This window comes from Myotis lucifugus, unplaced genomic scaffold (assembly GCF_000147115.1).
Source record: "Myotis lucifugus unplaced genomic scaffold, Myoluc2.0 scaffold_409, whole genome shotgun sequence".
Taxonomy (NCBI): Eukaryota; Metazoa; Chordata; class Mammalia; order Chiroptera; family Vespertilionidae; genus Myotis; species Myotis lucifugus.
This window is the reverse complement of record NW_005871457.1, coordinates 682,230-694,032: the sequence shown is the minus strand read 5'-3', so window position 1 is coordinate 694,032 and position 11,803 is coordinate 682,230. Positions and strand designations below refer to the sequence as shown.

The 11,803-nt window shown below is 57.2% G+C and overlaps 1 protein-coding gene across 1 annotated transcript in view; it reads right to left on the bottom strand.

Moving 5' to 3' along the window:
• PQLC3 (PQ loop repeat containing 3) overlaps positions 1-9,371 on the bottom strand; it is a 19,975-nt gene extending 10,604 nt beyond the window's left edge. The window contains exon 1 of the mRNA XM_023743734.1: positions 9,203-9,371. Coding sequence (XP_023599502.1) covers positions 9,203-9,371 — 169 coding nt within the window. The remainder of the gene's footprint in view (positions 1-9,202) is intronic.
• Positions 9,372-11,803: the final 2,432 nt, after the last annotated feature.

Genomic DNA, 11,803 nt, shown 5'->3' with positions numbered 1-11,803 from the left:
AAAAAAAAATAAAAAAAAAAAAAAAAACATATATAAAAAAAAAAAAACAAAATAATATAGATAAGAGATGGCTCGTCCTCGATAATTCTACAACGGACGTCCCTGGGCCTCCCCTGGCCTTCCCTGTCCATGTCGTATCCCTGTGGAAAAAAGAGCTGGTTCGAGTCCTCTTTCCAAAGATAAAGGAGAACAGGATGTTTAGAAGGAAACTTTTAAGAGGAAATCAAAGATGCTTGTGTGTATGTGTTTAGTCCTTATCTTTTAGGCATCCATCCTGAAATATTTACTGCTTAAATATTACGATGTCTGGCATTTCCCTTAAAATGCTGAGGGTTTGGGTGAGAGGGTGGAGATGTAAAGTAAGATTAGTGTGAGGTGAACATTTTTGAGGTCAGTTATGGTAATAATATGGCACATAATTCAGCCATATATATATATACACATTTTCTGTATATATTCACATGCCTCATGTATATAACACACACACACACACACACACACACACACACACACACTGACCGAGAATCTTCCTTTTAACAAAACTCCCGCATTGCACACACACCAATTAGGGAGTGTGACTGCGCCCCCTAGGGGTCCCTTTCATCAAGACGGGTTCTCTTGGCCAGGCTTTGCCAAGGATCGCAGTGGGTTTGAAATGCCACTCCCTGACATGGGTTTAAAATGCACCTAATTGCCCTCGCTGGTTTGGCTCCGTGGACAGAGTGTCAGCCCAGGTTCGATTCCAGTCAAAGGCACATGCCCGAGTTGCGGGCTCGATCCCCAGTTGGGGGTGTGTAGGAGGCAGCCGATCAATGATTCTCTCTCATCACTGATGTTTCTCTCTCCCTTCCTCTCTGAAATCAATGAAAATATATTTTTAAAAAATAATAAATAAAATGCCCCTAATTGGCAAAGGCTGCCCGCTTTCACCACAGCCCTTGGGAAGGTAAGAGTCAACACCACTCTTCATTTTTTTTTAAAATGTGCCCTGACCAGGAATTGAACCGTGACCTCCAGGTTCATAGGTTGACGTCCAACCACTGAGCTACGCCAGCCGGACGACACCACTCTTCTTTGGGTCACAGATGTGCACACTTGAGAGCTCGATCGCTATGGTAAATTCAAAATGGGTCCTAGATGAGCCACCCGGACAGGGTCCTAGGAGACGATGGAATGTTCTGGAAGGATGAGGGGTCAGAAAGATCTCTGTCAAGGAGAGTGCATGGATGAGAATTCGATTACAGACCATACAGTCTTCCTCTTCAGTGAGCGTATTAATTACCACCAGGAACATTAGGCAGTATGCTGCATCACCTACCAGCATTACTGGCAATGCCGGCTTTGTTTCTTGAGTTCAGCAAAGAGAGAATTCAGAGCCCAAAACGCTAGCACACGAGGAAGTGAATTTAACACGCAAAGTGAAAGTACACGGGACGAGAGGATTCGATCGGGCTGCTCGGAGCGCTGCCTCGGCCTCTTAGAAAGAAAGCCACAGGCAGAAGTGAGCCAGCTGGGCCACGTGCGTGGACTCGGGAACCCGTTACAGGTTGGAGACGGGTTCAGGGGGTTAGCCTGGGACGAGGTGCCGCTGACCGCTGGCCCCCTGGTTGCAAGCCTCCTGGGAACCTTAGAGCTTAGAAAAAAAAAAGCAAAGATACACGCGGTTAACTCTCTGCTTCTTCGTGTCGAGAAGTGACAGGGCCAGTTACGTAACGAGATCCTGGCTCCCACCTGGGAGAGTCCGGCCCGGGTGGCCACGCTGCTGGGCCATGTGGGTGTCCGTGGTCAGAGTGCTATGGAGGCCGCAGCACAGAGAGACCCCGTGGGCTGGAAGCCCGGGCCAGGATCACGGTGTAGATTTCAGGTCCCAGGCCCGGAATGTTCTCTCCCGGAATAGACCGGAGCCCATCAAGGCCAGGAGTGCCGACGCGAAACCTTCCCTAAACCTTCAAGGTCCCCGTCAGTGTGGCCACCGCCTTGGTCAACTCGCCTGCTCATCTTCCAGGCGGTCCTCTGACCACTCTTCTTAGGGCCAGACTCCTTCTCCCGTTCGCTCATTCATCCAGCACAACTGAATGTGAATGTCATTTCCCTGGGTGCTGGGCATGGGGGGCAGGAATGACGTCATCGTTGTCCTTTCCCTTAGGGAGCCCACACTGGTGAGACCGATCTCTGCAGCAGGGCATCCTCACCCAGGAACGGGTTAGATACGCTGGAGAGTAAGGAACAGCATGGTCTGGTCAAGCCCATGAGGAAGGGGAGACTCCCCAGGTGAGGGGATCCCTGAAGTGGGGTCTTGAAGGATGAGTAGGAGTCCATCAGGCTGACAAGGTGGGAAGGGCATTCCAGGCAGGGAACAGCATGCACAAAGGCATGGATAAGAGAGGGGTGTTCAGTGTGGGGCAATGCAGGGAGGCAGGATCAAAATCCTGCTATAAGTCTAAAAAATAAAGCAGACTTATTGAAGGACTGTAAGCCGGGGAGCGAGACGGTCATGTTTGCAGTTTAGGAAAATTACTCACCTGGGGTACATCGGAGGCGGTGCTCTCTGAGGCTGGAACTCATTTACAAAGTGTTTCACCCCAACTCGCTGTCACCCCGTCTCATCAGGTGAATAGTGTCAGTTCCATTCTATTGGGGAGAAAACTAAAACCAGGACAGAGGCAGCGAGTGAAGGGCCATGGAACCCATCAGGCCTCAGGTCCGGGGCCTGGGATTCTGTCGTTGTCACTGAAGGGCTGGGACTCGCTGCCTGACACTTACCTCCTCCCCCGTGGCGCCCCAGGAGCCTCCTGGGTAACTTGCAGCTGTCAGATCCCACGTTTTCAACCAACCTCCCCATAGACTCCGCACTGCAAGTAGAAGTCGCTCTGCACTTGAGGTTTGAGAGCGTGCCCGCCTGGGCGGTGTGCTCTCTGACAGCCTGGGCGGGGGGATCATATCGGGGCTTGGGTGCAGATCCTGGGGGCTCAGGGAACCACCACCCTCACTAGCCACACGGGCAGGAAATGCGGTGCCAGGACCAGACCCCCCGCCGTTCCCGGTCTCTTCTTGTTACTTGCAGAGGAAAAGCATCCCACATAAATGATGCTGGAGGCCAGGTTGGTGCTGAAAACGTGGGATCTGACAGCTGGAACTTACCCAGGAGGCTCCTGGGTTTGGCTTCGGCCACTGAACACATGCGCTCAGCGGTTTATGTTCTGAGGACTCTGGATCCCTGGGGCTGGGCCTCAGCATGATGACCTGACTGCAGCCGGCGCGTTTTAGGACAGGAGTTGAATTGGGAGTGATCGCAGCACACGTGCGGGCCAGCAGGGGGCAGCCTGTAGCTTCGCATGCTCCATCCGGCCTGCCTCTCCATCCCAGGGCACCGCCGGGAGCCAGGCGCCGGGGAGATGTGAGCCCTTTCCTTCCCGAAGACCATTTCGGATCCGAGACAGAAAGTGAGCGGCATGGCAGGTGCCCCGAGGGAGGCCAGCAGGGCCTGGGAGAAGGTGCGGCACGGAGCCCTCCGGCCCCAGCGTCTGGGAAGGGCTACTTTCTGTGTTCAGGAGTGGCGGCGGGGGGTGGGTGGGTGGGTGGGTGGGTGGGGGGGGGGCGGCGGTCTAAGCCCGGCCATGAGCTGGCCAGCTGGCGGTGGCCGTGGCTGTGGCCTCCCAGGTGGACTCTCACGGGAAGTCTGGTAACAACAGGATGGAGGATGGAGCGGAGCTTCCATCTGTGGGTGGCCCAGGTCACCCAGGGAAGGGAGGACTGAGCTCACCCCGAATAAATAGGATTCAGGTGACATCTCCAGGCCAGGAGCGGGGAGGTCGGAGCGGGGAGGGTCTGCAAGCTACTCAACTCCTTCCTTTCCCAGCCCACGTGCCAGACCGTCCACAGACCCACAGCCACCAGCAGCACTAACCTGGGTGGAGCCTGGGGGGAAGGGGCAGCCGCCTCCAGCCAGTTCTGTCACCTGTGGGACGTAATTACTTACTCCTTTAACCCTCAGCTGTGCCCTCCTCAGCCCTTCACAGACAGTTTATTTTTATTGCTTGCTCTGTGCAAAGCACCTGCCCCTTCCGGTTCAGCTCCTGCACCTGTAAAGTGTGAAGGGTTACCAGGGGTGGGCAAACTTTTTGACTCGAGGGCCACAATGGGTTCTTAAACTGGAAAAGGGCCGGAACGAAAGCATGGATGGAGTGTTTGTGTGAACTAATATAAATTCAAAGTAAACATCATTACATAAAAGGGTACGGTCTTTTTTTTTTTAGTTTTATTCATTTCAAACGGGCCGGATCCGGCCCGCGGGCCGTAGTTTGCCCACGGCTGGGTTAGACTAAACCAGTGGTTCTCAACCTTGGCTGCACATTAGAATCACCTGGGAATCTTTTTAAAATCCTGATTTCTGGGCCTCATCCTCCGGAAATTCTGTTTCTTTGTTACTAATGTTGTGGCCTCGCTCCATAACAAAGAAACAGACCTTGCAACCCAGAGTCATAACTGCGGCTGCAGCGACGAGAAGGGACCAGGCCTCGCGGGCCTCCAGGTGGGGGCGGGGCTGGCGTGGGGGCTGATTTCCCCGATAGCTCAGTGTCCAGCTTACGTCCACGTCTTCCTTTAAGCTGGGAAGGAGAATTTGTTTATTTTTTAAAATATATTTTTATTGATTTCAGAGAGGGAGGGAAAGGGAGAGAGAGATAGAAACATCAGTGATGAGAGAGAATCATGGATCGGCTGCCTCCTGAACGCCCCCTACTGGGGATCGAGCCTGCAATCAGGGCATGTGCCCTGACGGGGCAATTGAACCCTGACCTCCTGGTTCATAGGTCGATGCTCAACCACTGAGCCACACTGGCCGGACTAAACCGGGATGGAGAATTTTGATGGCGAAGTGAGGACAGGAGGCAGCTGCAGAGCCACGCTGGGGTCTGGCTGCTGGTGTGAGGTGGCACCACCTGACCCTGCCCCAGGCTCCCTCCTGGGCTGACTCCTTAGCCTTCCGAGGCGCCAGGCATTTGCTGCAATTACAGCAAGATTCTGGCAAAGCGGAGACTGGCCCTGCACAGCACAGATGTTTCCTCACGAGGGCACGGGGCCTGCAGACAGGGGTGAGCTCACTGCGCCTCCAAGAGCAGGCCCGGCCGGGGCCCGGCGTCTGCGCACCTGCTGGCTGGACTCCCCTGCTGCTCACAGGGCCTCCCCCTCCCCCGGGCTCAGCACAGGGGCTGTGAGACACTGAGGTGCATCCGGGTCCCCGAGAGACCGCCTCCTCCAGAGCTGGTTCCCACGGCGCCTTCCCTGCGAGGGGCCAAAGGGCTCGGGGACCCTCTTCAGAGTCTGCGCCAGGTTTGGGGGCGCAGCTTCTTCCTCCGTGGCCATCTCTCCATTACCCTCCATTCACTCAGCACCACCACTGCCCAGCACCCAGCGAGCCTGCCCCCCACCCCAGCACGTGGCACGAGCAGGGGGCCCCTCCGCCCAGCGCCCAGGGCTGCCCACCCCTAACCTGGCACACTTTCGCCTCCTTCCTGCGTCTCCCTGGATCTCCCTTTGCGGAGCCACACGGAGCCGCTTGTCATGTCCAAGGTGTGCCCAAGCGCCTGGTCTCTCTTCTCAGACCCAGCCCATCCTGCAGGACTCGGCCAGCCCCTCACTGAGGAGTCTTCCTCTCCCACCCCATCTGGACAGAGGCGCTCAGCCCCCCAACCGCGGCCAGGAAAGCTGCCTGCGGGGGGCTGGCATCTGAGTGTCCTCCCAGGAGCCACGTGCCAGGCCACGCTCAGGCCCTCCCAGGGCCGCCCGGGCATTGGTTGCTGAGCCTCGGGAGCCCGGCCGGCCAGCTGCCTCCACTCAGAATGCCATGCAGGCCTGAGCCCCAGCCCCAGCCCCTGCCCCAGTCCCCCAGTGATTCCGGCTGAGGCCACCTGCTCAGCGGCACCACTACCTGCTCAGCCCCGCATCCTCACCCCTGGCAGGGGCTGGTCTCCGGGCATTCCTGATACCCTACCTGCACCCGCCTCCACCTCAGAGGCCTTCCCAGCCCGCCCATGGGCAGGGTGTCCTAGCTCACCTGGGGGAGTGGGCAGGGTGTCCTAGCTCACCTGGGGGGGAGTGGGCAGGGTGTCCTAGCTCCCCCGGGGGGAGTGGGCAGGGTGTCCTAGCTCACCTAGGGGGAGTGGGCAGGGTGCCCTGCTGGGTGAGTGGACAGAGGTGTCCTGCTGGATGAGTGGGCAGGGGGCCCTGGCTCTCCGGGGTGAGTGAACGGCATTTCTCTCTCAGACACCGAGCAGTGCAGGCCGGCCCCCACCCAGCCCGGTGGCCCCCGGAGCTCCCCTGTCCCCACCCCACCCCAGGGCGTCCCCCTCCATATGGGCTGGGTGTAGTCTCGGCCGGAGAAGAAAGCGCTGGGCTCGCCTTGGGGGCCCGGCCCTGGCAGCAGGACGGTGCCCGGACTTGCGTGGCCTCTCTGGCCTGTGTCTCTAGAACGTTCTCTGCTTCCTCTCTCCCTGCTGCAGACTCGCCTCCGAGTGCTCAGAGCCTCTGCTGACGCCGTGTCTCTGGGACCCTGAGGGCTGGGGGAGGAGCCTCCGGCCTCGGGGCTGAGTCCTCAGGGATGCCCTCACCGGGCAGCGTCCCCGCGGACGGTGCCGGTCAGCGATGCGGTCAGCAGTCAAATCCACAGGGACCGCGTGCTTCTCCCCCGTTCATTCCTTTGGTCACACACTCCTTCGATTTACAACCACTTCCCGAGCACCTGCTGTTTGCGATGCTGAAGGTCAGATAAGGCTCACGAAGGCCCTGGCCGGTGTGGCTTAATGGACAGAGCGTCAGCCTGTAGTCTGAAGGGTCCTGGGTTTGATTCTGATCAAGGGCATGTACCTTGGTTTCAGGCTCCTCCCTGGCCCAGGCCCTGATCAGGGTGCGTGCAGGAGGCAACCAATGGATGTGTTTCTCTCACATCGAGGTTTCTCTCTGCCTTTCCCTCTCTTTTCCACTCTCCCTAAAAATCAATGGAAGAATGTCCCCGGGTGAGGGTTTAAAAAAAAAAAAAGGCTCCCAAAGGAGGGGTCCTGAGCCCCAGCCAGATGCTCGCTGGCTTCTCTGGCGTCACCGGCCAGGGAGCGGGGCCAGGCCCGGCCTGAGGACTCCCAGCTCCCGTCCTCGCTGCTCCCGCATGCACCTGCTTTCTGTCCCCGGAACCTACTGGCAGGCCCAGTCCCTGCTCGTGCCGGCGCTCGGGCGTGCAGCTTAGAAGCAACACAGTGGCATCATTGTGGGAGCGGGTGCACCCCGAGCCCCTTAACCCCCTGCTCTAATCGTACCGGCCCAGAGCCACGGCCATCGTTTGTCACCACTTCCCAGGTAGACGCACGAACTCTCAATCAGCAGGCCCGGCCGCGGAGGAGTAAATAAACAGCACGCCGGCCGAGCGCTAGAATTAGAACCGCCATTCGGCTAAAGGAAAGTAAGACGTTTTCATGCCAGGCTCTGCCCGGGCTGAGCTGCTGCTAGGGAACAGCCCGTGTGTGAACACGTTGGGAGCTTTGAGGCGGGAGGCGGCGTGGCACGGAGACGGGATCTTGTGAGTGGGGCTGCATGCACTCCCCACCTTTCCGTCCCGTGTTTACCTCCCAGAGCCACGCGAACGTGGTGACTGGTATCCTTCAGGCGTTTGACAGTTACCTGGTGATGTCGCCCAACATTTCTGACTGTATTCGTGTAGCAGGTTGGCACCGTTCACTGGCAAGACGGGGTGACGACAGGAAGGACACGAGCTAGTCATTTAACACTTTCTCTCAAGTACCGTCTCCACGCTGGGCACCGTGCTGGGCAGTGAATACCAAGGGACTTGCTTTCACGGAGCTCATGTGTAGCGGTTGCAGGCAAATAAGACAAACAACAAACAGGCATCGACCTAAGGACATAACACCCACAAAATGCCCGGATGGTGAGAAGTGGTGCCAAGGAGCGTGCAGGGCAAAGGGATGGAGAGCGATGGAGGCGCCGTCTTAGGTCCGGTGCCTGGGCGGAGTCCGATGAAGTGACACTGCAGGACAGACCTGGATGACAAGAGGGAGCGATGTGCTGTGGAGGGAAAGAGCAGTCAAGAGTGGGAACAGCCAGTGCAAAGGCCCTGGGGCAGGAGTCCGAAGGCCAGTGTCCTGGAGCAGAGCAGGATTTAACTGACTGGGTTTTCAGATTGTAGACACCTGCTGATTACAGGAGCCTGATGCAGCTGAACCCATGGTTTTACCTTATTCTGAGGGAGAGGTGAGGGGTGAGGTCACGTAGCCCTGTTGCATCAGCTCAGGCCCCTGCTGCTGGGCCGAGCTCTGCTGGCTCACATCGGTCTGTCTGCCGTTTTCAATATTTATCGCCTAATGACATGACAAATCGCATCGCATGTAGCTGTCTTGTCAATGAGGAAGCAAAGTAATTAAGTGTTAAAATTCTATTGCTTCAATCCCCCAAGCTGTGCTCGCTTCGAGTAAATTGAGTGACTGTGAAAGACCTTGGTGCCGGCTGGTAAATGGCCTGTCACATCCGGGGGGACGGGAGCCCCGCGCTCAACAAGACCTGCTGGACTCGTAATGTCAACATGACAAATGGGCCAGGCTTTCGTCCTTGATCGCGAGCATTTGTCATCCGCCGGCAGAGGAGGAGCAGGCCGGCTGCTCGTTTGCCTGATCTGCTGAGGATGAAGGTGACTGGCAGGTGGGCTGTAAGCTCCGTGGGTGGGGCGCCTGGAGGCCCCGCCGGGGTTCACAGCAGCGCCCAGGGCACTGCCTCTTAGGCCTCCGCCCGCCACAGGCCGGGTGCCTGTGCCCAGGCCTGACCTCCCCACTCCCAGCAGACTGCTCCCCCTCCCCACTTCTCTCCTCATTTCTGATGCCAAGACTGAGCGCCCATTCTCGGCCCAATAGGTTTTTTACAAATCACTGTAAAATATACATAACATGGTATTTATGAATCTAACCATTTGTCAGTGTACAAGTCACTGGCAATAAGTGTTGTGCAACCCTCCCCCTGCCTCCCAGGCCCTAACCCTCCCCCTGCCTCCCAGGCCCTAACCTCCCACTGCCTCTCAGGCCCTAACCCTCCCGCTGCCTCCCAGGCCCGGGGGCCTCTGGTCTGCTCTCTGTCCCTGTACCGTGGCCACGCCAAGTACCCACAGAAGTGGGAGCTGCAGTGTTTGTGTCTGGCTTACTTGACTCACCACGTTTTCGAGGCCCATGTAGGAAAATCCCTTTCCTTTTCACAGCTGTATACGCTTCCACCACGTTCTGTAGCCACACGAGGCTGCTTTTGGAAAGGGCCAGGCAGCCGCGCTCACTGCACTGGTCGCTGCTCAGGCCTGGTCCCTGCTCGGGCCTGGGTGTAGCCATCTCCTTGGCCTCAAGGCCCGGCCTCGCTGCCGTGTTAGCCCCGAGGACAGCGGATGGTTACTGCCCACCCCTTTGACTCTAGTCCACGAGGGAACCTGGGGGACGCGATGGGAGAGACCAAGAGCAGGTTCTGTCCGGGGTCTGCGGAGTGCTGATGCGATGCTAACGCCCACAGAGTAGAAAATCCATTTGATCATAGACAACCAGCCCCAGAGAGCCGGCCTGTGCGCTGTTGCCATGGGGACCGTGGAAGGTGGCCGCGCAGTTCATCTCGAGGGCTGGCCCGTGTCCCTGCAGCACCGAGGACTGCCCACGTCCCAGGTGAGTCAGCGAGAGTCCTGTCGCTCTGCCGGCCATGCCTTCCCCTCCTCTGACCTCCGCACACGCCCGGCCTCCCCTGGTGAAAATGTGGCCGGAGCCATGGTGCTCCTGTCGCTGTTTCCGACCATAAAGTCATGAGCATTCGACCTCAGAGGGACCCAGGACTCCTCCAGCCGGTGAGGGAACAGGCCCAGGGAAGCCACGGGCGTGGTCACTTGCCGCAGCTGCGACCTGGCCCGGGGCTCCCGACTCCGCTGTTGTCCCCGCTGACCAGGAGGTCTGGGGCCTGCGGTCAGGGACGCGGGCGGTCCCCGACGCGCAACCAGACTGCTGCTCGTTCCCCTCGACCCTTAGCGGCACCGGTGCCTGCGTCGGAAAGGGCCGCCTCATCCTGCAGGACTCAGCTTTCTGAAGGAGGGGATGGGGCACGATGGTCTCAGAGGGTCACTCACGCTTTATTGCTTTTAAAGGAGACAAAGAACAGCTTGCCAGCGTGGCCCAGTGGTTGAGCGTGGACCTATGAACCAGGAGGTCACGGTTCGATTCTGGTCAGGGCGCAGGTCCGGGTTGTGGGTTTGATCCCCAGTGTGGGGCGTGCAGGAGGCAGCCGATACACGATTCTCTCTCATCATTGATGTCTCTCTCTCTCCCTCTCCATCTCCCTTCCTCTCTGAAATCAATAAAAATACATTTGAAAATAAGTAAATGAATGAATAAAAGCAGGTCTCATCTCCCGAGTCATCCCTGACCAGGCGCTGGCTCTCCCGAGGGAGCCGTGGGGGACAGGAGGATGCGCGGTGGCTGTGAATTAATGGCAGGAAACCCGCGTCTGGGGACTATTCGAAGAGCAGGGCATTCATTTGGGGACTTGCTTTAAGAGAGAAAATTCATGTGTTCGCTCTCGAAGCTTTAAAAGCTTTTCATGCTCCCCTTAAACAGCGTCGCTAATGGAAGGAGCGGCTCTCTCCTCGGATAATGGCCTTGTTATTGCTTCAGAGCCGGCAGCTGGCGCAACACCGGCTTTCTCTCGGCCCAGCCCATCACTGACGTCCGGATGGCTAAGTGCTCTGCCAGGCCTCTTCTTAAAAGTGGAAAATGGCAGCCGCTCGGAATGACCCTGACAACGGACGCCTTTGAGGAGGACGCGAGGCCCGGAGGCTTCTTGCTGGGTTTTCGGCTGAAGCCATTCCTCAAACCTGCCGGGCGCCGGCCTCCAGGCAAAGGAGGGAGTGTGTGTGTGGGGGGGGCGGGGGGGGTATTCTAGACCGAGGGGAAATCCACGCAAAGGAGCGGGGGAGAGGAAATACAGAGAAACCGCATCTGCCTCTGGCCCACAAGGTGTGAGGGTGGGATGGGGCGCAGGGGACGGTGAGCGATGGGCCCTGGAGGACATCCCCCCCCGCCCCCCCCCCCCATCAGGACGGGAATCAGGGAAGGGTGTTTACCAGGAAATTAAAGCCAACACCGTAAACAGCAGGAGAGGTCAGCGTGTCCTTGGACAATATGTTGTGTGTGTTTTTTTCTCACCTGAGAACATGTCTTTATTGATTTTAAAAATTGGTTCCTTTTTATTTGTTTAACTATGTTTTTATTGATTTCAGAGAGGAAGGGAGGAGGAGATAGAAACATCTATGATGAGAGAGAATTATGGCTCGGCTGCCTCCTGCACGCCCCCTACTGGGGATGGAGCCCACAACCCTAGCATGTGCCCTTGATCTTTTTTCTTTTTTAAAAGGAAGGCACTTCTTTCTTTTTTTGAAAATATTTTATTGATTTTTTACAGAGAGGAAGAGAGAGGGATAGAGAGTTAGAAACATCAATGAGAGAGAATCATTGATCAGCTGCCTCCTGCACACCCCCTACTGGGGATGTGCCCGCAACCAAGGTACATGCCCTTGACCAGAATCGAACCTGGGACCCTTGAGTCCTCTATCCACTGTGCCAAACCGGTTAGGGCATGTGCCCTTGATCTTAATTGAACCCGGGACCCTTCAGTCTGCAGGCCGACGCTCTATCCACTGAGCCACACCAGCTAGGGCTCTTTATTGATTTGAGAGAGAGAGGAGGGCAAGAGTGAGAGAGAAACATCGACCAGTTGCCTCCCTAAGACA